Source organism: Trichogramma pretiosum, unplaced genomic scaffold, assembly GCF_000599845.2.
Source record: "Trichogramma pretiosum strain Unisexual culture from Peru unplaced genomic scaffold, Tpre_2.0 scaffold2, whole genome shotgun sequence".
NCBI lineage: Eukaryota > Metazoa > Arthropoda > Insecta > Hymenoptera > Trichogrammatidae > Trichogramma > Trichogramma pretiosum.
Genome location: NW_019641687.1, coordinates 3632911 through 3659849, shown reverse-complemented (window position 1 = coordinate 3659849; position 26939 = coordinate 3632911). Strand labels below are relative to the sequence as shown.

The 26939-nt window shown below is 36.4% G+C and overlaps 1 protein-coding gene across 4 annotated transcripts; it reads left to right on the top strand.

Annotated features, from left to right (window-relative positions):
- Nucleotides 1-384: 384 nt before the first annotated feature.
- On the top strand, nucleotides 385-26028 carry LOC106659047 (serine/threonine-protein kinase 10). Of its 4 annotated transcripts, none has more exons than XR_001339547.2 (15): nucleotides 385-571; nucleotides 12336-12895; nucleotides 13801-13965; nucleotides 14307-14505; nucleotides 14589-15043; nucleotides 18634-18721; nucleotides 18788-18951; nucleotides 19034-19931; nucleotides 20004-20224; nucleotides 20298-20606; nucleotides 20676-21665; nucleotides 21737-22182; nucleotides 22258-22564; nucleotides 22964-24121; nucleotides 24949-25030. XR_001339547.2 is itself a non-coding variant. In XM_014381335.2 (14 exons), exons 2-14 carry the CDS (start codon nucleotides 12737-12739, stop codon nucleotides 25108-25110), a joined length of 4563 nt encoding a protein of 1520 aa, XP_014236821.1. In that variant the 5' UTR covers nucleotides 385-571; nucleotides 12336-12736; the 3' UTR covers nucleotides 25111-26028. The 4 variants fall into 4 exon arrangements, 2 of the variants coding, with proteins under 2 accessions (XP_014236821.1, XP_023317296.1); XR_002763580.1 differs by lacking the exon at nucleotides 385-571 and adding an exon at nucleotides 6687-6810; XM_014381335.2 differs by lacking the exon at nucleotides 22964-24121 and having other exon boundaries at nucleotides 24949-26028.
- The last annotated feature ends 911 nt before the right edge of the window (nucleotides 26029-26939 follow it).

Below are 26939 nucleotides of genomic sequence, written 5' to 3'. Positions count from 1 at the left end.
GCAGCGCAGCGCGAGAAAGAGAGCAGCAAGTGAGCCACCAGATATAGTTTTGTTGTCTATATATTTCCGACGAGAGAGACGTGTTTGTCTCGGTGTAAGTGCGACTGTGTGTAAGTGTATATGTTGTACGTGCGTGCGTACGCGCGTGTGTGTGTATACTTATGACTTAACCTCCAAAAAGTCAGCAGTCGTCCCGATCAGAGCAGCGTTACAAAAATCACAGCACCAGCGGTTCGTCCAGTGCATTCGATATACAGTTGTACATCGAACTGTAGTGACCAGTGCGAGTGTGTGCAGTGTGCTCCGGAAAAAAGCCCATATAGTTAACAGATCACGGTGAGAGCAACATCGTCGTCTACTTGTTTCTCTCTCTCTCTGCAAAGAGTTGAGTATACATGTATGTGCGCGCGTGTGTGTATGTGAGTGCTGCTGCTGCTGCTGCTACTGCTACTCCTCTGCTGCGTGGAATGGTATTCAAATACCGCAACGCGGAGCTGTGTTCCTACAGCTGAGAGATTCCCGAGTCTCGCGGTAAAAATACACGAGCTGCTCCACTGGCAAAAGCGAATGGGTAAGTCGACCAAAGTAAGACAGAGTGAGAGAGAAAAAGTCAAGGATTTAAATGACGCTTTACGGATAAGGCCTCGGAATCGGTCAAACAGATAACAGCCAGAACTAGCTCTGGTTGTATTACGTGTGTGAGTGCGTAGCTGATATGGTGATTATCGGTATACGCAGGCTCTCTCCTCTCTCTCAATCTAGTGTGACCAAGACGCCATACGCGTACGACGTATATAGCTCTTCTTTCTCTCGCTGCACCTGATCTCTGCTCTCTTTCTCCTCTGCCGACGTTGCTCTCTCTCTCTCTCTTTCTCGCTCTTTCACTCTGCGCGCACACTTGCATTACGAAAGCCTGAAAAAGAGCGAGAGAGAAAGAGCGAAAGAACCGATGCTGCCTATACTTCTCTCGACTCTCAGATGATGCTGCTGCTGCTGCTTATGTATATTCGCGTGTACACTCATATACACACAAGCGCACGCACGGACGAGCCAAGATTACCCAGTTACTCCAACTGGATTGTTCTATAGTCTGTTAATGTAGTTTTGCCTCTTAGTTATATAGCAACGGCCAACAGGCTAGCTAGCTTAGCTTCGCTTCTCTCCTCTTCGTCCTCTTGCTGCTGCTGCTGCATCGTCTTGCTTTCTTCCGGCTTGTCTATATATTTTCGCAGCTACGTGCACTTTTATCGGTATTCGACATCGATGGTCTCCTTAGGCACACGATTAGTCTTCCTGCGGCTTTGCTGCTGCCACCGCTCGTTGCCTTCGCCAAGGCCTTCTTTTTCTTTTTGCCTCCTCTTCATTCATCTCTCAGCGGCCTAATTCAACGACGAATCTTTCCGTCGACACGGCGAACGCGCTACTATCCACTTATTACATTAATAGTCGCGAGTCACAGAGAGAGAGAGAGAGAGACATTTGCATGAGATAATTGCTCGAGAGGAGAGCCGCTGCTGCTGCTGCTGCGGCTGAGAAAGCGCCGCGCGCTCGGCCTAGGTTTCTTCATTTTCTCCTCGGCGTGTGTAAGGCCACTTTCTGGCATTTACGGTTGTTCAGCCGAATTTCTGACTCTCTGCACTCCGAAGCGACCGAGAGACAGAGAGAGATATGGCACATTCCGTCTGTCCGGCTCGCGCGACCCGCCACTCGAACGGGCACTATTTTTTTCTTTTTCTTCTTTTTTTTTATGGACCAGCTACCGGTGCACTTAAGAGGACCTTCCCATGAGAAACTCTTCGATAGAGTTTATATGTTTGTGGTATTTGTATATCAGGGTCAGTTTCAATTAGTACCACTAGGTTAAAAAAAGAGGATTAATTTTTTTTATCCTCTTTTGTTTGCGTAAATGTGGTGACTTTATGAATTTGCATTTCTTGATTTCACTTCCTGATTGGCGATGCTGTCGGTGCCGGTACCTCTACCGTACCACTGCTGCAGCTCTCTTATGTATTACAAATACCGATCGTTGTCACACTTTCGGTTTAATACTAGTTCTCAATTATGCGCTCAATTATTATCACGAATGAAAATAGTGCAGTTATACCAATGAACAATTCGATTGTTACTCTCCGTAACTCCGAATTACTTTACTTTAAACCGCTTTGAACTTACGCGAGTTGATTCGAATAAAACAATTGTAAAGGTAATTCATATGCACCGCGTTCAACGATATGCACACTCGTACTTTTCTTATAATTATGCTTATCTGCAAATTAAACCGTATAGAATTTTCGATATCAGTAACGAATGCTTGGCAACATCGATAACGAGACTTTTCATGCGGTGCACAGTACCACTACTACTGCTGCTGCTGCTGCTGCTGCTGCTGTACGTGCTTCGGCAACTACTATATACAACACACACACACAGAACATTGTTAAATTCATCCATTGTTTTGCAAGAGTGGAAAATCTAATCGCACGCAGCTATGGATGTTTGAATCATTTTGATAACAGCCGTTTTCATCCGAAGATATTCGCGCGCGTGTATAAGTTTCCAGCGTCATATTATTAAGCTCTCGAAGTGACTCATGCCGATTTTTTATAAACTATTGCGTGTCGTATATAACTTGCAAAATTTTCCGGTTCTTTAAATTTAGTTTATTTTCTTCGAAACCTGGATATTTGCATTTTATCGCGGATCGGGTGTCACTGTCAATATTCATCCAAACGTTTTTTCTGCGCTGACTTAATTAACAAGAATATTGTTACGTTCGGAGCTCGCGTGAAGCAGAGTGACACACAGCGATATAATATTATATCAGCCTTCAATCGTCAGACAATTCAACTTACGATTCTGATTGAAAAAATGCTGCCTCTTCAAACGTACTCAATTCAGCATAGTGCACGAATTGCTGGCTAAATATCAATGACCTAAATATTGCCTAATAGATCCTCAGCAATGAGATCGAGCGATTCGTTCGACAATTTCCTTTTCCTTTGGCGTGGAAAATGCTCAACAGCTTCGTAATCAATGCTCATGAATCAGATATCAGAGCCGCTATTTGTAGCTCGTGCGCTGAAATTAATTTTCTCGGAATAACAAAATGATTAAATGTGTTTCGCAAATTTTTACAACGATATTTACACATGGAAGTGTCAGACATTAGCCAGAGTCACTGAAACTCACATGTAAACGCAAAGAACAATGGAGTTGATAAGTGGCAATGGATAAGATATGACGTTGGCTTTCTGTTTTTGACGTACCGCATTTTCATAATATACAAAGGGTTTGAAACGTTCAACGATCGCCGCACTATAAACTCGAGTTTAGCTCTTTTTATTGCTCTGAAATTAAATCAGTTCTCGAAAACACATCACTCGCCGTATGTTACAGTTTTCAAGCTTCATACTTTGATTTAAATAAGTTATGAAAGTTGTTTAACGCGATTTTTGTCGTTTTGCTCGACAGAAATTTTAATCAAATGCATTTGATGCAATTTTCATCGATACGTGTACCTGAGGCATAAATCAATTAACTTTTAAAACATTAGCGTGACTGATATGATCGACTCAATAAAATTACTTTTGCCATTATCGAGCTTTTTTTAATTATATTTGAGCGTTACAAGCAATACGCTACAGCTCAATTCAAAGTTGGCTGATTAAATAAAGCATTGAGCATGGTTTAAATTTTAATGTATTTTTATTGAGATTCGAGGCTTTCACTAGATTCGACGAGTTGAGAGTAGGATAGGATAAAAAATGCCTCGATGGAATTTCATACACAGCGGAATGGATTGATCAGCAGCGCTCGGCACTTGACAAAAAATGTACTACACTACAGTGAAAGTTGATTTACAAATAATGCATAAATGCAAAGTGAAGAAGGCTCTCGAGCCTCGCAGTTGGATATAAATACGAGTAATTTTGAAAAAAAAAAAATTTCGCGACCGAGTAATTTTTCATCGCTGTACCCGTTCTTTTTTCTCTTTTACGCGCATCGCTCCTTTTATAATTCAGAAGAACTGCGAAGAAAAACAAATCGACAAATCAGCACTCGTTCGTTCGGTGTATTATATATATAATACGCGCGTATACGATATAGCGGCAAGTGCACGAGGCGCGCAGAGCACGAGCACATTCATATACACTGCTCTCTAACACTCGCTCGTGCGCGCTGCACATGGAAGCGCGAACACACGGTGCAGTCTGTGTGTACGGCCGCATGATGCACTCTCGTGCTCGCGCAAAAGTAGTCCGGTCGAGCAGCATGCGCGAGAGTCTATATACCTGTGACGGTGTGCGCGCGTGTGTGTGTGTGAGTGTGTGTACGTGTGTAAAATGTCCCGAAACGTTGACACGACTGAAATTCCATGCGTTCGCTTGCTTGCTCGCTCGCTCGCACGACCGTACGCGTGTGTGTGTGTACCATAACTTTCCCATCGAATAATACGAGATGCGTATAATACACATACACGCAAACAGGTTCTCTCGCGATATATAGAAAATCGCGCGTTTGCTTGCTTTGGAACAAAATATTATGGTTAGCTGATAAACATTATGAAAAATTGATCGAGAGTACACATGCATACATGATGTATACTTACGAAAGAGAGAAAGAGAGAGAAGAATTTGCGCTAAGAGTGTAGAAAAAGAGAGAGAGAGATATTGATGCCGTCTAGCGGTATAGCACAAACCCGAAAGAAGAAAAGTAACGGATAAGCTTACGCACACTTCGCGACGAGGACGACGCGGTCGTCTTCTCTCTCTCTCTCGCTTTCTGCAGCTATTTTGCTACGTCTTATCTCAAATAGATTACAAATCTCGTTTCTTCGTAGTTTTCTCGATGCAAAAAACTCGCGCAGCTGTTATTGAATTGTGCATCGATGACTTTCGCGTTAAATGCCGATGGGATTATCTCGTAAACATTTTGCCATTGTTCCGTCGAGCTTCCTCGACGCCATCGCCCCGGTACCATCCCGTCCGGGAAATTCTCACGATGTATACGAGACAACAAAGTAATCGTAATGTCGGAAGAGCGCAGCAAAAAAATATGCCGAAATTTATTACGACGTCGTTACGCCAGCACGCGGTTCGATATTCACGGCTGCGTCGCACTTTTGCTTTGGAAAAATATCGTTGTATTTTAAAAGAAAATTAGCTCTCGTGGCTGTTGGCCAATTGTGCGTCTTGTCATCGGATATAGCACGACGAAACGTCAATGTATCCTTGTTTCATTAGAGTCGATAAAAGTCGAATGAAGATAATACGTTCTCGCTTGCGTAAGTCCAAATTGAAAATAGCTTCGCCTGTTGAGCTATTGTTGTGGGCTCTGTTATAATGACTCGTTACAATGAGTATCTTCCGACTGTTTCTTTTTGCTTTAAAAGAACAAGTGACTCTTTACGTTTAAAAGGTAAAAATGCCAACTTGCCGCAATTAATTGGATAAGATTATGACTTGACATCTTCCTAATTTTGTTTTCAAATTAGATTAATATTTCTGTATACACTTGTTAGATATGAGATTTACATTTCCGAAACACGAAAATATGTATTAATATGATACGTTGACTGGCGTGGAAGATTTTCAAACACACACAAAGTTCTTCAAGGCCTTTTAAACTTGAAACTTTTTCAATTTATTTTTTCTTTACCAAATTTTCACTATAGCCTCGTATGTAGAATAAAAAAGTTATTTTTCTTTTTGAACTTTAACTCGATACTTTTGAGAAGAATGATACGTTCGTACGTTTATTTTTGGCAAAATATTAAAATCACAAAAAGTTCCGTAAATTTAAAATTTAGTTTGACGTAATTGCAATACACATAAAGAAAATATTTTTCTAGTCTGTACGTACCATCATTACTAACAAGTGTAAAAAAAACTAACAATCTAAAGCAGAGAAGCAGGACTGCACGAACACTTGCACAGAATATTTCTCTGTAAGAAATATATATCTATATAATATATATATCCCTAGCAAACGTAAAAACCGTATTTAAAAAGCAATCTCGGTCCCAATTAGACGTTGTGTTAGTGTATTTTTTCTTTTTTTCCCTTATACGCAGCACTGGGCGTAGTGTGTATTTATCTATGATAATTCTTTTCCATCATTTTCCATCAGGATTCGTGTTTCACGATGTTTGTACACATCCACACACAGACACATAAACGCACACGTCTATATATTCACTCAGCGCAAGGCTCGGCACAAGGCTCAAATTGACACGCTCCGTTGATTCGAGAACTGCTCTCCCATCCTCTCTTCACGCGTTAGCGAATCACCTCGAGTAATCACAATAGTTTTCCTCGCCAAAATGCATCAAACCGCGTTTTCCGAAAAATTCTCTTATATAATTATTATCCCCGACCACTGTGCATAATCTCAGATGCTGTTTACAAAGGGAGGGAGAAAAAAATGCACAATCAGATTTATTGCTTTGTTAAATATCTGATAAGAGAAGACTTTTCGCGCATGTCTATCTGCAAACACGCGATGATAAGGAACGAGTCTCTCTTGGGCATTCGAGGTGCACGGCGCGCAATGCGCTAAGATTTCATTTTATATATATTCTACGTGCGGCTATTTCTCATTTTTTTTTCTCCTCTGAGCATTTGTTGTATATTACATCTTTACGTGCCTCGGAATTAACAGTATAACGTACCTTATATTGCAGCTTTTACACTCAGATGCACATGTAGTACGTAATATTTTGTGTAAGCACGATCAAAATAGAACGAAATGCGCTAAAAAGGCCGAGGAAGTTGACCTTGACGTTGAACTTTTCTCTTTCTCTTAGTATCGGTGAGTGTATCTCCTCTGTTATATATATAAAGCGTGAATCGTCGATTTCGTACCCATGCAGGTATGTTATCTGTATTTTGCGACGATTACACAATCCACGTGCTCGTATACTCTTGTACATCCTATACACGTCTACTTGTTAACTTTTTTTTTTAAATATCTGCGATATGATATAAATTCTAAAGTAATATATCTTTTTTTTGGTCGTATAAGTCATTTTTTTAAATGTGTACATGAAACATAGCGAAGACGCGCACCCATAGTTCATCGATCGACGACAACGCGAACACGTGGATGAAAAAAAATCGAGCTATACACATCGTTGCTAAACATTGAAATGACGAAAGCAAACCTTTCTGTCGATGATGATGATGATGATGTTGAGTTGTAGCTATATTATGAGATAACTCATGCATACATAGTCATGCACATCCACACACGCACTCCACTGTGTTATGTACGCATCGCTCAATTGTGTAATATGTGTAGAAACGTTTACAGGTACATGTGTATTTTACAGATCTTCTTTGACATTATACACATGTGCACGGACATTGCATAAAGTGCACGCGACGTTATTTTTATGTCACGTCGGCTGCGTTACTATGGGCGTAAGAGAATTTTTTCCGCGTTTTTTTACTGGAATGAATTTATCAAGCGTCGCAAAAACAATTCAATCGGAAAAATTAGCAATATAACAATGTAAAATAAATCATGGAGCAAGTATAAAAAGGAAAAAAGAACAATTGAAAAACAAGAAGAAAAAAAAATATCCATATCGCGCGTATTATACGCCGGATTGAGTACACTATACGAAGTAAAAGGCCGTTCTCTCCTCGACTACCTACGTGTGTAATAATTTCATCATCGCTCCATCGTACGCATAAATTGTTCGACGCATTTATAATACATTATAAATATTTTCACTCGCCTGGCTTCTCTGTGTGGTCGACTTTATATATATGATATTTTTAGCAATGACGTCGAAAAAGGAAAAAAAAGGAATGACGATGATACGCTCGGCCGTTATAATAATCAAAGAGATCTCCACTTACAAAATACCAGTCATATCTTAGTTTCTTTATCTGTTTCCAATACCTTTTTTCCCATTTATTGCTTCCCAGACCTTCGAGATCGAGCTCGTATTATAATAATTCGAGGATCCCGTATTTCCGTAAACATGAAATCTAATATTAATTAAGAAGTTTTCAAATGATCTAATTAGTGCTTATAAATGCAACTCTAAATGTACACAAAAACTCTTCCATTTGACTCTTAGTTCAGTATCATTAAATTAATGTGTACAGTAAATGAAGTTTGGTTAAAATTGCTGAAAAATAAAATTAAATCATTTTGCGCGTTCACTGTGTAATTTATTAGGACCTTAGACATTTAAGATATCTAAGTGTATCATCTAAATGATGAATAATTATCTACATTTGATAATCGTCGCAAATACCTTCACGTTCATTTTATAAATTATATTCACACCTCTTATACGCAGTCTCGTTGAAGATTTATACTTCAGGTATGAAATGCAATGCTTGATTCCATTAAATAAACAAGAAGAACAGAAATAGATTTGTTTCATAATTTTCAACATCGTATACAGGGTCGATGTATCGTATGATACTTTTTACTGTAATAAATAAGGGACGATATGCGTTCAATTGCGCTGTGATTTATTTCCCTCACTCGACCGATTGAAATACTTTTGTCGAGCTCTCCATCTTATGCTCATGATAATTCGACATTTTATTTATAAACGCGAAACGATCAGTTTATCTTATTACCATTGGCGAAACGAAGCATCGCGTGTACTCGCGATAGCCTCTCCTCTTTTTTTTTTATTACCGAACGTGATTGTTTCGTCGATTCTCATTGAAATATAATGTCGTTTTTTTTTTAGCTCAACAATCTAAAATTATAATACGCGTTTCATTAGTGAGCGCAAAATGTGACATTCTATTGAATAAATCACACGTTGTGGCGGCGCTATCACACGCTGACATCATGCGCATTCAGCAGCGCAGGCAACACAGCTACAATTCTTCCTGATATCATGATTCATGTTTAGCACGAATCAAGCTGTATCATATCGCATTTTGCAGTGTGAATCCCTCGCTTCTTTTCCATTTTTCGATGACTTCTTTTTTTCGCATAGTTGAACGCACCAGTTGTACTTGGTGCCAATTACGGTAAATGCGTTATTATTATTATTAATATGTTCTCAAGACATATAATCAATCGATCCTTGACTGCTCTCGGAAATGCACGAGCTACTCTTTGCAGTGACTCATCCTCGTATAAGTCCACAGACGTCTAGATGAAGTTTAACCACTATAAATATTCAACTCAATGTATATGTATACTTTCATTTTTTTCTTCTTCATGGTTCGTAATGGAAATTCATGCGAAAACGATTGTTTTCGATTTTTTTAGACTCTACGCTCTACACTTATATCATGTGCCTGCTTATTGAAAAAACTCATCGAGAATGTTTGTTTTTCTTTTCAATTCGATTGTCATCAAGATTGGGTTACATATAGTTTGATCGAAGTCGAGAAAAAATATTCCACAAATAAGGAAAGTGATGTTACACAAGCGTTATGCTGCTGAATATTCGATGTAACGGTGAAGTAAACTTTAATTGATACGTTGCGAACCTATTACCTTGACGATGTCACGCTGATGTGTGAAAAGTTTGATATAAAGTGATAAAAATAAGCGAAACCCAATTAATGGTTTCTTAACGTGTATGGTTTTAAACTATAGCTTTTTTATGATCTTTCAAGAACTTACATAGTGATAATTGATCACAATTATAGATCATTAAAATAAAAATAGTCTTAACGAGGTTATTTATACTCCAAGCTCAAAAAAGTTCTCTTTCTTCGTGTGATAGTTTATCTTTCGTTACTATTTAACTCTCAACTGTACTTATGATTCATTGATATTCAATTGATATAATCCTTTCGTGCAAAAAATCATCAAGAAATTGCACACAACAGCTCATAATCTAAATATAATGACCATAAAAATTACAATGAGTTTTTGATACACCATCTTAAATTTAGAATTATAAACTTCTTGAGAGGCTGGAGTGCTATAGAATCATTCTACGTTTGAAAGGTGGGGTATTTCTACCAGTCAAATGGATTATGCCGTACATAAATCTCCATTTCTCTATAGAATTCAGAAAAATTAAGTTTTCTTTGAAGAATGGTTATTAACACTCATATAAATACACAGTATATCATTCGATTGCTTTTAACATTTCTTTTCCAAATTATAATTTTTATTTTATGGCCTTTGATTTGATAAAGAAAAGGTTTAAATGACGAGAAGCATTCTCATAAAAAGTTTTAGATAAAGTTTAGTTAATTTAATAATTTTACATTGAATTTTAATTTTTTCCAAAATGGTTATGATATCGTTCGTAGTTGTAATTTGACAAAAATTTCATTCCATTCATTCATGTCTTACGTTTTCAATACTGCTTCCTTAAAAACTCAGAAATAATAAGTGACCACCAACGACCCTCTGCGAAACATATAGCGAGCAAATACGAATCGTACGTGTGATATTTACGTGACCTGATTATAAAAGACATGTCAATTGGTACAAATACGAGCACACACCTGTTTACAAGTTACAACACCGCGCTGTGATTTTCTTTTTTTTTCCAGAAAGCATGCGTATTGCAAAAACGATGCATTTATGTATCTCGCGAAACGTTTCTATATACTTAAACGATAGGTACGCACGCCTGCGAATCGTTTTATTTTGATCGCGAGGCGTAAAATTTTCTCTTATCGAGAACAGGTATTAATTGGTCGTTTAAAAAGTGCAAAAAGACTTTTAAAGCTCACCACGGTGAGTCTCTTTTGGAATGTCGCATCCCGCGCTTCAACCACAAACTGAACTTCCATGTGTATGTGTCTGCGTGTGGGTATACGTATATGTAGATATATTATTAGCTGCAGAGTTTACCTAATGCATATATACACCTCGTCCTAGTTTTCTCTATCCAATGGAATGTCTCTTTTGCTCTCTCTCTCTCTTTCTCTCTTTACGAGCGAGTTGCAACGCACTTTTCTCGAAGAGTGCCTGTACAGGTATTCGGCGTGTAGTTGTATATGATAAATGCGCGTGGAAGGTACCAATGTCCCCCTTTCTCTATAAATCCCATAGGCGCATTCTTCAGCTTACACATCTTCGAGAGTCTATAAGACACACTGACGCTGGAAAACTTTCCATCTTTTTGACGTTTCGGCATTTTCCTTGACGCAAGAAAAAGTTATCGATCGCGGCTTGTCAATCATACAAATGATAACTGATCAATTTTCATCTTTCGCCTGCTCGACTATTTTGTACTTGCAAAAAAAAACACGTATAGTTAGTTGAAATGTAGACTGGTGTATACTTTTATAGTGGCGTTTTGCTCATTATGCCACTAATTGAAGCTGGTAACGTTAGCTGCAAAAGCGGTGGCGTTGACAACTTTTGTCTTTGTTTCAAACAGAGAAACAACGGTTAACCACGCGACATCCAGTCTGAACATAAACTTCGTCCGTTCGAGCTCATATTTTACTTTGGACTCTTGAACTGTTGTATTATTCGGAATTGTGAATAATTGAAATATCAATTATAAAAAATGTCTGTACTTGAACAAAAAGTGATTAAAAATGAAATAATTCTCATCGAGTATCGAATAGGGATTTTGAAAAAATGTGTGAATCGTATTGTAGGCGCGGACACTACAATAATTACACAGCAGCTTTAATTTCAAGCTTACATTTTTCATGCTCAGTACATAGTACTCACTATTCTTTTTCAAAGCGTTCGCTTCAATTTCCTTCAAACCCCTTTAATATTCTTCTCTTTCGCGTACTTTGTGGACTTTTCTTTTCGCTCTACGAGCTTTCATTCACCCCTTTTTACACGTTTGTAAAAGTCGTGTACAAGTCAAGTCTGTTATCTGTCTGCTCATTCATCAACTCTGGGCGACGCACTTTTTTGTTCTCTTTTACAAAAATGAAAGAATACGTAATGCGAGTTTTGGATAGAATACTGCTTGTGCGTTTGTCTGCAGTAACTTTGAGGAGACATTGCAATATCTATCCAGATTGTACATAAAAATTGAGAGTTTGTTGTTGAAAACTGTATGCGTGCTCCTGATTTATGTATGACTGGTTGTAGCAGAATTTCGTGTTGTCGGCTTTAACGCTCACGCGAATGGGTTCGAAGCATTGATAGTATCTCTGTTTTACATATTAACTTTGTTTACGTAAATGATACATCGACCTAAATCAGTTTTATTAGTTTTATAGCTACTAAAAATATTCCAAGGCTTGAAACTTTAATAAATCTTTTTTGGGTTTATCTGTTTATATTTTGTACTTTAAACTTTATACTATAATGTTTTAAATTTATTTGAAATAATTATTTTCGTGATTTAATTACATTAAATTTTTTATAAAAATTTATGTACGTTTATACTCACAATCTTGTATTTTTTTCAGTTCTAGCTCCTGCCGGCAGTTGACATGGAATTTGACTGCAATTGCATATTCAACGAGCTTGAGAAATCTCTGTCATCAAACATGTTGTAGTTTGAGAACGACTCATCAAAGCTGCGGTCCAATTTGGCTTTCGTCTCTGTGAAAAGTGCTAAACAGCTGTTATTATCAAGATGCGGGAACGATCAAGCAAGATCCCAGGTTAACGGAACCTATGAGGGATCTTCCAGCAGCATAAAACAAAACAGTGCAATGGCCATACGTCGGTAGTAGTGGCTAAAAATACTCTTTTTTAGTTGTTGATTTTTTTTGTTCAAGTTGATAGACGAGGAGCGAGTACGGATTTTCGTTAAGCGAAAAGAGTCAATTTGTATATCAATACGTTAGAGTAAAAATTTGTCGACATGTCTTTTTTGTCGAATCTGAAGAAGGCGTTCCACTTCGGTGGCAACGATGCCAAGAAGAAAAAGCTTTATAATAATATAAAAATGGACGTGAGTCCTGAAGAATTTTGGGATATGATTGGCGAGCTCGGCGATGGAGCTTTTGGAAAAGTTTACAAGGTTTGTTATTCTGTAAATCATACTAATGTTAATTTAAACCCGTTATTTCCCGTTAATTTCAATACATTAAATACTATCGGTTCATAATTTAAAAAATAGCTTTAGGGGATCGCGTTTATAGCATTTTTTGCATTCGAGTTTTTTTAATTGTTGCTAATAAACATTTTTATTTTTCATCGTTTTTCATCGACGTTAGCGGCGTCTATGTATGCGTTATAACATTATTAGACGGCATCACTCGTAGTGCTTCATAATTCAATAATGTCTACGTTCGGCCGCGCTGCCGCTGCCGCTGCCGCCGCTGACGATGACACAACAGGATTATGCTCTCTGCGTATATAGCGAACGAACACACATTCTCTTCCGCGTAAGTGTACGCGATTTCCGGCCGCGAGTGTACTGCCGCGAGAATGACATGCGAGTGTATAATGCACGTAGGTGTGCGATTTGACCTAGAAAGGAGAAAAAGAAGGAAAAGGCTTTGTGGGTTACCGCAGAGTTCAACTAATGACTGTTTGATTGAGACGAATGTTTGTTTGTTTTTTTTTTTTATCTTTTCTCTTTATGTACACCCAAACGCGTAATTAAGGATGAAAACTTCATCTCAGCAGCAGCTGCCGCCACCGCCTCGATTATCGATAATTTCCGCTCAAAAAGTCGACCTCGAGAGTTTCGCGATATTTCTATAGAAGTACAGATGATCTGATTAAACCCTTCAGCTGTGCACTTCGCTTTTGCGCTGCAATAAAAGAGATACTTAACGCTCGGTTCCACTCGATAATGCACACGCGAGCTAAATCGTCTTTTTCTCACTCGGGCCCCTGCGCGTGTGCTGCAGCGTACAATGTACATCGCAAAGGATAAATGCACGATATAAATTTTTTTCTTACTCTTTGTTGTCGCAGGCGCAACACAAACAGACGCATCAGCTGGCAGCCGCTAAAATGTGCGCGCTCGAGGGCGAGGACGATCTCAGCGACTTTATGATCGAGATCGACATATTGTCCGAGTGCAAGCATCCGAACGTCGTCGAGCTTCACGAGGCTTACTTTATCGAGGGCAAACTATGGGTAAGAGACTTTTTTCCGTTTTCCTCTTCTTTTTTTTTCTCTCTTTTTTAATCTCGTAATCGAGAGAATACCATTGAAGCGTGTATAACTGCTGCTCGTCGGCCGTTGTTCAGTTATTTTATCGCGCAGACACGCACACTCGATGGCGCTTGCCCCCGGCCGGCAGATCGATATACATTGATATCATTATTTTAGCTCATCGATGCGTAAATTATGTATTGGCCCGATGATGATTTTTTTACTGCTCTTCTCTTTATCTTTCTCGCTCGTACGTGAAAACTTTTGAGCTTTAATGATCACGCGTTAACTAGCCCGTTCGTTTGTTTTCTCTTTAATAACAGATGCTAATCGAGTACTGCGACGGTGGCGCAGTAGATTCAATTATGGTCGAACTTGAAAAAGCTCTAACCGAGCCTCAGATAGCTTACGTTTGTCAGCACATGGCCAAAGGACTGGCCTTTTTACACAAATCCAAAGTCATACACAGAGATTTAAAGGCTGGCAATGTACTTCTCACAATGGCTGGTGGCGTCAAACTTGGCAAGTATACTTTTTTCTAAGAGTCAGCTCTTCGCGTCGCTCGCAAGTCCTCTCTAATCGTTGCTCTTTAACCCCCCTTACAGCTGACTTCGGAGTGTCGGCGAAAAACAAGCACACGCTTCAGAAGCACGATACCTTCATCGGCACTCCTTACTGGATGGCGCCCGAGGTCGTTCTCTGCGAGACCTTCCGCGACAATCCCTACGACTTCAAAGTCGACATCTGGTCATTAGGCATAACGCTGATCGAGTTCGCGCAGATCGAGCCGCCGAATCACGAGATGTCGCCGATGCGCGTCCTGCTCAAGATTCAAAAGAGCGACCCGCCGAAACTCGAGCAGCCGAGTCGCTGGAGCAAGGAGTTCAACGATTTCATCTCCAAGGCACTTACCAAGGATCCGCAGAGTAGGCCGACCGCCGAGGAATTGCTCAAGCATCCGTTTTTGGCTCGCACGCTCGACTCCAAGCCCATTCGAGATTTATTGCTCGAATATAAAGCCGATGTCGTTGAGGAGGAGCTCGTCGACGAGGACGCTGAGGTACGTTCTTTTTTAATCCTTATTACCTTTTACCGTACGAAATGACTTTTCGACAATCATTACCGAGATGAAAAGTATTTCTTACCATATAGTCATTTAGTGCAGTATTCAGAAATGGTTAAAATGATATTTGCAAAAAATTGCATGTGTCAGATAAACTTTTAATTAAACGCAGCAAGTATTGAGTGATAGTAACTAATTTAGTGTTGAATAATATTTTCCAAGCGACGCTCACTTAACATCATATTTTTGGTTTTTTACTATTGAATTACACTACACATTTTTTTCACTTCTATCATTGATAAAAAAAATTTAATTTTTTTGTAACATTTACTGCACCAATTTAATTTATCCCATTATGATATCAGTTATGCGTTTACTTGAAAAATATTATTCCGAGTTATATTAAAGTTTGTACTAATTTGCCGCATACTATCCATTAACTACTAACAAATTGATGCTTTTAAAATCTATCTCTCTAAGTAATCTATTTTGCCAGAGTAATTTTTTTAAAATAAAAAATAAAGGTATAAAACGGCACGCACATCTCAGTATAATCGCGAATCATTAAACCATTGATACTTGTACATAATATCTATACCGTTTATAATGATGAACAATTTTGTGGAAGAGTCGTCAATGTGTGCTATGGTAATTTTTTTCTATTACACGCTTACACACCGTACGAATCCTAGAAGTTGAAAAAGGCGAAAAAGCACCGAGAACAGTATCAGCGGATCGGTAAGCTGCTACCCAGTGACTCGTTGGCGCTATTCACTAAAAGTCAATCAGTCATGTCCTCTTGCTTTGCTTGCAAAGTACATTGCGTTACAAACGATACCTAAATCGGTGATTCTTGAAATCATTTTTTTAGAGAATTTTCTTTTCCACTCCATTGGCAAAATTTGTTAATTAAATCAATAAACCAAAAAACATGAATAGAATTATATTCCGTTATATGCCTTGATATTTTAAGGGTACCTAAATGTGTGACTGATTCCAATTTATGAATCATAGTATCATGGCTTATTATAGATGTATAATAATTAATTTGTATTCACAACGTATCACTTTGGATAATAAATTAATGAAACGGATATTTTTGATAATCCGTCATCAGCAAAATAGATATTTGTAGAAAGAGCACGCCCAGTTACGTATAAGTCATTAGAAAATCATCAATTTTAATTCATAATAAAATAATTTTTTTGTAATTCTTTTATCTAATTTTACACATATATTTGACAGGGCGTGTACATGTAAGGATTATATACAATCGTTATTTCTGGAGAAATGAATATGTATGAAAATAGTGCATACAATTTTCGTACATATTCATCCCGTGAAAAATAAACGTGTATAATCCTTATGCGTAGGAATCACATCCTATGAATAAATTTTTGCTACAATCATAATTAAAGTTAACAATTTTTTACACGGGTACTTTTTTTAAACAATAAAACAATTTTTTATAATATTTTATCATAATAAACACTTTCATTGCTTTGACAATAAGTGAATCAAATTACTTTTAACAAAATAAAAACTTTTATCAAAACGGTAAGAAAAATAAGTTAAACATGTATTTTTAATACTTGAAAGTATTCTTGATGAAGGCTACACTTTTCTTTACTCGTTAAATAATGGAAAAAATTGAAATCAAAATTTTTAAATGTGGGTGGAATTGAGAACATTAAAAAGTTAATTATTTAACCAAAAAGTTTTACTGCCAAATTTTCAAAATTTTATGTGCACGTTAATTTTAGAATTAAGTATTTAAGAATGTATAATAGTCAAATATAACACGTGCATTATTACAATATGAACAAACTAAAATGGTAGAGAAAAAAATATGAATATATATTTTAATACTTGACGAGTCATGAATTAAAATCAAAATATTTATCTCATCTTTTAAACGACAATGTTGTAACAAGCGAATGTAAAACTCCAAAAAATATTGACGTAGCCTCGAAGGAATGTTTAAGCCAGGATTGAATTAAAAATTTCCTAACACATTTTCTGTAAGCTCTGCTGAATATATTTCTAAAAAGTTATGGATGACATTCTTTTGGAATCCATGAAAGTTTTCAGAAAAATATTCATTTGATATCTCAGAGGTTGAGTTTAAATATTTCCATTTTTAAACTGAATTCGGGAACTGCTTAACATAATTGTTAGGGAATTATCAATCATTAAAGTTAAATATGCTAACATGAAAAAAGACTTGGACGAAAAGCGAAGTATATAAGCTCAAAACCATAACAAGTGTGATAAAAGTACACGATACTTGGAACAAATATATTATTATTCATAAAGCAAATAAGAGGTGCTTGCGCTAGAGAAATAATTTTAGTCGACAGAAAATTCCTTATCATGTGTGTATTATATAATCGATAATCCATATTTTGTCATAACCACTGCCTTTCTTTTAAAATGTAGAGCAAGAGTCCAAACCTGTATTGGTTTTTGCATGACCGTAATGATAAGTTTTGCAAAGCCTTGTTCCGGTATAATCATAAAATTCTTTTCATGATTGTATTAAAAGCATAAAATACACACTTGATCCTTAATGCCTTATATAATGTGAAACCAATAAATTATTATAAAGACCTAAGTAAGTTATAAGTCGCAAAAAACAACGACAAGTAATAAAGATATTGAAAAAATATCATTTTACCTTGTTCTCACAAGTGCCTAATTTGTTGTTGTGTTGAACCTTACTATATTATACACATCCTAGCTACCCTTCGCCCCTAATACAGATCTGCAATAGTTTGATTTTCATAATATAGTGTTTTAGTTTTTAATCTGAGATTATTTATCCTCTGACTGTGCTATTTTTAAAATCATTGTTACGCTAAATATTTACCCTTGTTTCGATAATATTTTTGAATTACGTTACATAAATATTTAATATAACTGTTGGTGCTTTTTCAATATATGCATCGATGACACATGCGAACAAATTTTTTTTTTCAATTTATAATATTGAGAACAAAAAACTATTGGCTGTACATGCGATTCATCTGGTGGGCCTGATGAACAGCCCCATCGATCGTGCGTTTGCCAGGTTAGTGGAAAACTGAACCCAAAAACCAGCCCAAAATCTTGCATAGCCTGCACTTTACACATTGCGTTACACTTACGTACATTTGAAAAACAAGATATTATAGTTGACTTCACCTACATAGGTTTGATCCACTTTTCATCGCATTTAAGTATTGCGCCTATACTTGAAACTGTTTTATTTATTACTCTAAATATTATTTTCTTATCTTAAGCAGAGTATAATTTCCCTCCGTGATTATTATTATTTTTTATTTATAAGATTTGCATGTGCAGTCGTTTTACACGAGCTTTTTATGAAGATCTTGGCAGTTTTATCGAATTCGTAAATATTTGTGTTCATCGTAAAATTGCAAGATCAAACTTCGAGTGATTAAAATCTTCAACTAATATATATTAACATTTTCTTGATCTCTTTTAATTTTTTTAATTACAATTTTTGTAGATTAGATTGTAGTGAACATTTTTGTTACAAAATTTGTTGCTTCAGAAATTTCAACAATATTTTTTCTTTATTACAGGAGCAGCACCGTGCATCCCAACTTCCACTGGATATGGATCATATGGTGGATGATTCTGCATCTGTACGAAGCGACAATGACGCTAAAAGTAAATTTTGCTGCTTATTTACTATAATGCGAGATTCGAATTATTTGTAATTATTTGATATCACAGTTTCAGAGAAAAATGCTGCCGTTGCAGTGCCAGCTAATGCGGCGAAGAGGGAAGAAAGCAACAAGAGAGAAATTAACAGAGATGGTGAAAGAGACGAGCGTTCTAAGAAACTTAAGAAAACTGAGTCCAAAGAGAATATTCCAGTTACTGTTGAAAAGAAACCCGTAAGTTCTTCATAAGATGTTATCTTCTTGTGTTGTAAAAAATTGATTTTTCGATTAATGCTGTGTTGATATAATTTTGCAGGCACCAAAACCACCGACGCAACCGTCAGAGCAAGTCGAACGACGAGCACCTCGTGAAAAAGGTCCTGCTCCACGACCGCCGTCAATCGCTCGACCCGATGAAAGTAAATCAGTTGAGCAACAACAGAAACCAAGTGCCATGGAAGTGGAAACAAAGCCACACAACGGTGATAGTCGTAAGCCGCCTACGCCGGATAAACCGAAACAACATGCTACTGCGGAGCAACAGATAGTTTTAAGGTCCAAATCTACTGATAAGGGGAAAGTTTCAAACATTGAAGAAAAACGCAAATCTCTACCCGCCAAACCGTCCGAAAACTCTAAAGAATGTGATAAAGAAACGCCACAAAAACCAAGTTCACTTAAAGAAAAGAATGTTCTTGAACCGAGTCCAAAGAACATTCGCGAGAAGCAATCGCAACAGCAGGACCCGCAGAGCCGTCTTAGTCTTAGCGATCAAAAGCGTAAATCCGTCGAAGAAAAACTCAATGCCTTACTGGAAAAACAATTGTCCAATGCAAACGCAGATGCGAAACAAAATAATGTTATCTCGAGACAAACATCTCGAGATTCTAATAGCGACAGTCCGAAATCGAGCTCGATAAGCAGTAGTGGAACTTTGAAGGGTAGCTGCTCCATGGGTGATATAAAAACAGCGGCTGTGGCATCTGCTGAAAGACGTAGAAGTCAAGAATTTGAAGCTAAAAGAGATAATTCAATTGAAAATTTGTCAGACAAATCAGACGAAGCTCTGACTCCAGTCAAAAAAGACGCGAATGCTTTAGATAGAACCAAAAATATGAGCGGCTCTGCACTGAATGTGTCGGTTATCACTTCAACTCCAATTAAAAATAATGCACCCCGTCCGACTGGAAAAGATATCGTCGTTATTACAGCTGGTACATACAATTTCCTAAGCAAAAATCAATTATAAATATTATAAATACTTATTGTAATATTTTAATTTTTAGGCGCACAAGAAGGAGATCCACGTGCAAACACATCAACAACGGTGCGGATAATGTCGGAGAGTCCTGATCCTTCTAATAGTTTAGCTAGCAACGTAAGTCAAGTTACAGTAGTAACAACCACGCATCCACCGGTTCTAGTTGATGCAGCTTCCAGTCCACCAACAGTAAGACGTGGTTCATCCGAGGTGGTCATAGTTTCAAACGAAACAAATAAAACTCAGGTTAATAGACATCTAAATGCTAAATTTGTAAAAAACCTCAATAGTTCATTTAATATATTAATTTTTGAAACAGGTGAATGAAAGCTCAGCTGAAGACGATGGATTTACGAGTCTAGATAGCTTAGAGTACACACCGCAAGAACAAGCTATTGTAATTGGCGCTGATCAATCTATTTCAAACAAAAAGATTGGCAAGCGATTAGACGAGTCAGAAGTAGTGATAGTCAGTCCAATTATAGATGAACAACAATTAATGCTACAAGATACTAGTCATGTATCGGTTGTCACAGTCGGAGACGAACGCGAACAAGTTATAGACTCGTCGCAGTTGGCTATCACTACAGGAGATGATGATAATGCCAAACAAATAATGAATGGACAAGTAAATATAGAATTTCACCTAGATTATCTTATAACTTGATTATCATTAAAATCTTTTTTAACTTTGCAGGTTCGTATGCATCAAATAGATCAAGCAGTTGCAGGCCGATCGCCAACAAAACAGCAAACTACACCATCGCCCAGTAGCAGTGGAAAGTCGAGGCGTAACAGTTCGGCAACTTCAACCTCTCAACAAATCATCAAAGAAAGCAAGCGTGTTTCGCCAGATAGCTATGAAAATTCAACAACACGTTCTCAAAGTGACTCAGGTTCGACGCGGTCGCACACTCCTAGTAAGAGCATTGATCGATCAGACGCTGAATCGATTTCCACGACTATCAGTCAAGATAGTCGCGGCTCAAATAAGGATAATAATACCTCCAACAACAATAGCAACGTGAATAATTACGTGCAGACGGCGAATAATCAGCAACAGAACAATGGCCCATCTCCGGCAGTTGTGGCACAAAATCACAACAGGCATTCGCAAACGGTTGTCGATGGTGATGAAGAAGTGGTGCTGCGACGCAAGCCGGAGTACATTCGTGAAATGCCTCGCAGAACGAAAGAGGACATCGAGAGGATACAAATGATGAATCTGAAAAAGAAAACGAGAAAACGAACGAGGAAATTCGAAATCGATGGGGTTGTTGTCACAACTACCACTTCTAAGGTGATTTACGGTGATGACGAGAATGGCAAATTCTACGATGACCAGATTTTCCGTAAACAGGAATTACGTGAGCTCAAAATGCTGCAAAAAATTGAACAGAAGCAGTTCAACGATTTGTCGCAAAAATCACACTTTGCTAAAGAACAACAGGAAAAGCGTAACGAGCAGGAAAGGTTGTCACTTGAGCGCCAAGCTGAAGCAGAAATAGAATTACAGGCACGGCAACAACGGCAACAGTTGGATAAAGCCGAGCAACAGCAAGAAAACGATCTTCGGCTCACGTCAAAGAAGATTAGAGCTGAACAAGAGCGGGAACTCAAAATATTCAGGGAAGGTCTCAAACAAGATCTGCGACTACTTAAGCAAGAAGTTGATCTTATGCCTAAGGTAGATATAAATATATTTATATTGATTTCTATAACAAATGATATTAAAAATCCTTTTTGAATTTTCTTTAGGAAAAACGTAAAAGCGTGTTCAAAGCGAGAAAGGAAAAACTCGAAGCTGAACATGAGGAACGCGAAAAAATTTTCTTGGAGAAGTTGAACGAGAGTCATGATTCATCGCTTCGACGATTGTCTGACAGTCACCGCGAGAAAATTGCTCTGATGGAGCGACAATTCCTGCAACAAAAACAACAGCTTTTAAGAGCTCGCGAAGCTGCTATTTGGGAACTTGAGGAACGTCATATTCACGAGCGTAATCAACTGCTCAAGAGACACCTCAAAGATTTATTCTTCCTGCAGCGTCACCAAATGCTTATCAGGCATGAAAAGGAACTTGAACAAATGAAACGCATGAACCAACGTAAAGAAGAGGAACTCATCAAGCGCCAATCGATTGAGAGACGAAACCTGCCTAAGAGAATAAGGAATGAGATGAAAGCTCGTGAAATGATGTTCCGGTATTGTGTTATTGCTTAATTTCAAATTTTTTTTCCAAAAAATGATCTTACCATAATGAATTTTCTTACCTCTAGAGAGTCTATGAGAATTTCGATGTCAGCTGCTCTCGATCCTGAAGCAGAACGTGATAAGTTAAAGAAATTCCAAGAGAATGAAAAGAAAAGATACCGTGCAGAACAGCAACGATTTGAGCTGAAGCATGCCCGTCAACTCGAGGAAATGCGAGCTTCCAGTGATGCAACGATCAAAGAGCTAGAACAACTGCAGAATGAAAAACGGAAAATGCTTGTGGAGCATGAGTCCATCAAACTCAAAGAACAGGAAGAAGCGTATGCTAAGGAATTACGGGAATGGAAGGCTGAACTCAAACCGCGCAAACAGGTATGGGAAAAAGTATAATTTTAAAATTCCTCCTTGATCAGCTACTATCCAGATTTATGCTAAGGATATTTAACTTCGATCATAACTTGAATATTTACGTTAGAAATGAAGATCTGGGTAATTTAAGATGCATTATAATTTCTTACGTGAAAATTTTGTAATTAAATAACATAAAATAGTGTTGAGTGAGTTTTGTAGATAGTTAAAATGATTTTAAAATTGTAAACATTGCCAAATTAACGTATAAAGTAGTTTGCTAAGTAATTCATGTTATATCATCATCTCAAAAATTTCTCGGTAAAAAGGGAAAACCATTTCAAATAATCATTGTGAACATATTGTAATATCTATTGAAAAACAAACTAACGTGAGGAAACAATCTGACGAATCCATCTGCAGAATTTTGAAGGCGAACTTGCAAGAGAAATGGAGGCTTTGGAGACACGTTTTAGTGGATTTCTACCTTCGAAGATGAGTGGCTTCTACTTGACCAACTACAGCCACATGGACTTTTCGTTCTCAAGCCTTCCTCGACCTCCCAAAACTGAAAGCTTGAACAGACGACGTTCTACGTTACACACTGCCCCGACGTCACCTCAGTCAAATCCAAATACTTCTATCGGTCCTATTACTCCTAACACTTCTCCTGGGTTGTTTACGATTCCCCGCGTACGCTTAAGTGGATCGGATTCGAGCTCACTACCTGGTGGGACACTATCTCGTAGAGCTCATTCTGTTTCTCCGACGTCTGACGCTAACGCTTCTTCTAATTCTCAACGAAAGCCTGATTCTTCATCCTCGTCCTTCCAAAGCTAATATTTCTAATTCATCGCTTCTTGCTAACCAAATGATGTTGCTTCGATGTTTTGTCTAGACAATCGTACTTAACAAGCTATACGTGGTTCGTTATTCTTCATCGAAATAATAATGCTAATTCAAATATTCGGGTGTACATTATTTATATTAGAAATGAAAAATTTCATTTGAAGACAGATACAACTGATTATTCATTTATATCGTGCTTTCTTTTACGTGTCATGCTAGTTTGAAAGTTCGAATACTTATTACTTGTAAATTTTTATTATAAATTAATGTAGTAAATTTTGTTACTACTTGTTATTTAAATGAAGCAAATGCTTCGACTTGAAATCATTCATTTCAAATGTATCATACTGATGTAAAACATTAAAATTTCATACATCGACATGCCATATGAAAAAATTTCGCAATTGTAGATAACTTTAGTTTTCTAAGTAGGTTAAACTCTTGAAACCCCCTTGTAATTAATTTTTGCCAGGATACTTGCTGACTTGTTTAACTTTGATTAATTTCTGTATAAAAACAGAAATTTACATCGTTAAAAGTCAAAAAGTATATCCTTTTCAAATAATAAATAAAAAAATTGAAGGAATTGAAAAAATTTAAAGATAAATTATTTATCATTACATGCAGACGTGCTATGCTAGCTATACATCGTAACTGATGTAAACGGATGATGACAAATTATCGTGGGGTTTGACTTTTCTTTGTTTAAGAAAAAATGTCTTCGTTTGCAATGTAAGCTTCCTTTAATTTATTCCTTATCTACGTAGAAAATTATAAATAAAAATTATAATATATTTCAGGTACTATAAATTTACACATATATTTACATTCGTATCATCGTTGTTAATCTCATTTTTTTAAGTCCTCGCATTGAAGTTAATCATGCAATTAAATATGTTGTATAATCATCGTTTTTGTAAATTATTTTATGTTGCCACTTCATTTTTTGTGTCATTTTTATACTTTTGAATTTAAATGTATTTATGTGCCTACAAAAAAGTAACACAATTGAATGTGTACACGAAAGTTATAATTACATGTGTCTTTGAGCGTATCTAAATGGTTCCAAATCAATGTTTTATTGTTGGGTAAAAGGGCTCATGGTGATCATTACTTAATAATGTTGAAAAAAATTACGTGTTGCAAAGTGTTTGGGTGCTTGGAATTTTTGTTCTGTTATTTTTTAATCTTTCGAAAAAACCAAACAAATTTCATTTATCCATGAATTACGAGAACAAAAAGCCAACTATCCAACAAAAATGATTGAAAAGGCAAAAAAATTTGTTACTGAGGTGACAATTTAACACGAGTCTAAACTTCAGAATTATAGAGAGGTTAGTGTATATAAGTATTATTCATCATTATTTGATCACCATTTGTCGGATTTGAAGAGTCTAATGAACTAAAATTATTTCTCTTTTAAATCATTAATATTTTACCCATTGTACGTGTATACGATCAGGTCTATACGATAGTACATGTAAAAAAATCGACGTACAATCAAACTTAGACGTTTAATACATGAATATAGTCTAATAATAAAACATTGGCTGTTACAGAAGCTCGAAGAACAGTTCGCTATTCAGCTCGAAGAGCAGGATGCAGTGCACGGACCAGGCAATATGCCTCTTTACCTGCCGGCAGATCTGCCAGATCTCATGCATCACACGACGGCCACGGGCTCGACGCGCAGTTCACTTTCATCGGTCAGCGAAGGATAAGAAAAGTTGTCCCTTCGCCGGTCTCAACTTTATCGAATGCTCAGTCGTGCGCCGAACTTATTAAATAAAGTATCCCATCGTATACTTTTATATATTTAAATAATCCACAACCGTTGGTGCCCGATGAGATGATATATTTTTTATTAAATATATTTCAAGTATTCACATCACCATCATTAATTTGCAATTACCAAAATGTAGAGCAATAGAATTGGTTTTGTATCATATCATTATAACACTCTCATACGAGAATATTAAGAAACAATATGATTACAACTACGATATAGAGTGCATTTAGACGATGTTCATTGTATTATTTGCATTGACATTTATCGCAAGAAAGTAGAAGTGTATAAAAAAATGTAATTTACACACAATGAAAATATTAGTGAAGCTTTTAATATTTCGTAAATTTTAGACGATAGACGTTCTAAATTCTAAATTTTTCTAAAAAATTGTTTAAACTGTTACATATATTTTTGAAAAAGTTGAACTAATGGATGTGAAGTAACAACTGATTATAATTTATGAAATGTGAACTTATACTGAATTTAAAGTTGCATATGATAGTTTTTTAAGTATGACACGTTCATTTACCGTTATTTTATAATATCATTGGTTGCATGATGATCTACATTAACAAAATTATCTTTGAATTTCAGAAATGAACTTCTGAAACAAATATATATTATACGTTTTGTATATATGAGCCATTTAAGTGTAGTAAATTGAAAAGGGTAATTCAAATCACTATTGTGTCTTGAGTATGAACGAGGCTATTTAAATTCACTAATAACTATTTATAATTAAACTTTATAAATGTGTTGAGTTTATCTATACAAGAAATATAATAATAATCAAGTCTTATATCATAATAAATTTTGTAAATAACTTAGCGTAACTTATTTTTAAAAAAGTTTTTACTTTTACTACCCAAAAATGCTAATTTTGTAAATAAAACAACATCAATACTGATGCAGAAAATCGAAAACTTGAATGTCAGCAAAATTATCTTGAATTTAATTTTACAATTTATTCTGCTCTTTAACTTTATAGACTTTTCAAGTGCTAAATTCATTTGCTGTCTGTTATTCATGAACTGAAAAAAATGTACGGAATATAAAAAAAATAATACATTAAATGTAGAATAACGCCGTTTTGGCAAGTTCTAAAAATGATTCTTTAAATAAATATATGACTTAATATGTATGAGAAAGGACTGAGTCAAGTATAATGTATACAATATCTAAAGGGTTTATAGAAAAATATTCTGTGTAAAATAATAAACAGCCGTATTTACAATTTTTAAAATTCGATTGATTTTCATTTAATTGATCGATCGAATGAAAATTCATTCACCGAGTGTTCCTGTATATAAGCATGAGAGAGACAAAGTTAAGAGCTTAGAACGAGTATTCATCTATAAATATCTGCTAATTATTTTTGTAGAGAATGAAAGATATCGCATAAATGAGCATTAATATAAATCGAAAAAAAGAAACCCGTAAAGAAGTAGAATGAATCGTAGCAATGAGAGAAATGTATAATACAAAAAGTTTAGTTATATACTTTTAAAATTTGATGAAAACTAAAATGTTAGCTTATCATTACTTTTATATCTAGGTCAGATTAATTATTATACAGAAAAAGTACATTTATAGATACTTTATTAAAATTATATGATATAATTACTTTTAATAATGGAAAATATGTTTCATTGTGGTAATGAATGAAATTATATTATCGAGGATCGAGTAATAAATAATTTAATTTTATGACTGGTATCTTTAATTTCCTGAAAACTCTCGTTTTATTCTAATCGTCATACA

Excerpts from the sequence above, each read along its gene's own strand:
- LOC106659047 (XM_014381335.2), top strand. The coding sequence starts at position 12,737 with ATGTCTTTTTTGTCGAATCTGAAGAAGGCGTTCCACTTCGGTGGCAAC. Across the intron at positions 14,506-14,588 it reads GGCTGGTGGCGTCAAACTTG|CTGACTTCGGAGTGTCGGCG; the intron begins GCAAGTATACTT and ends CCCCCCTTACAG. Across the intron at positions 20,225-20,297 it reads ACGAAACAAATAAAACTCAG|GTGAATGAAAGCTCAGCTGA; the intron begins GTTAATAGACAT and ends TTTTTGAAACAG.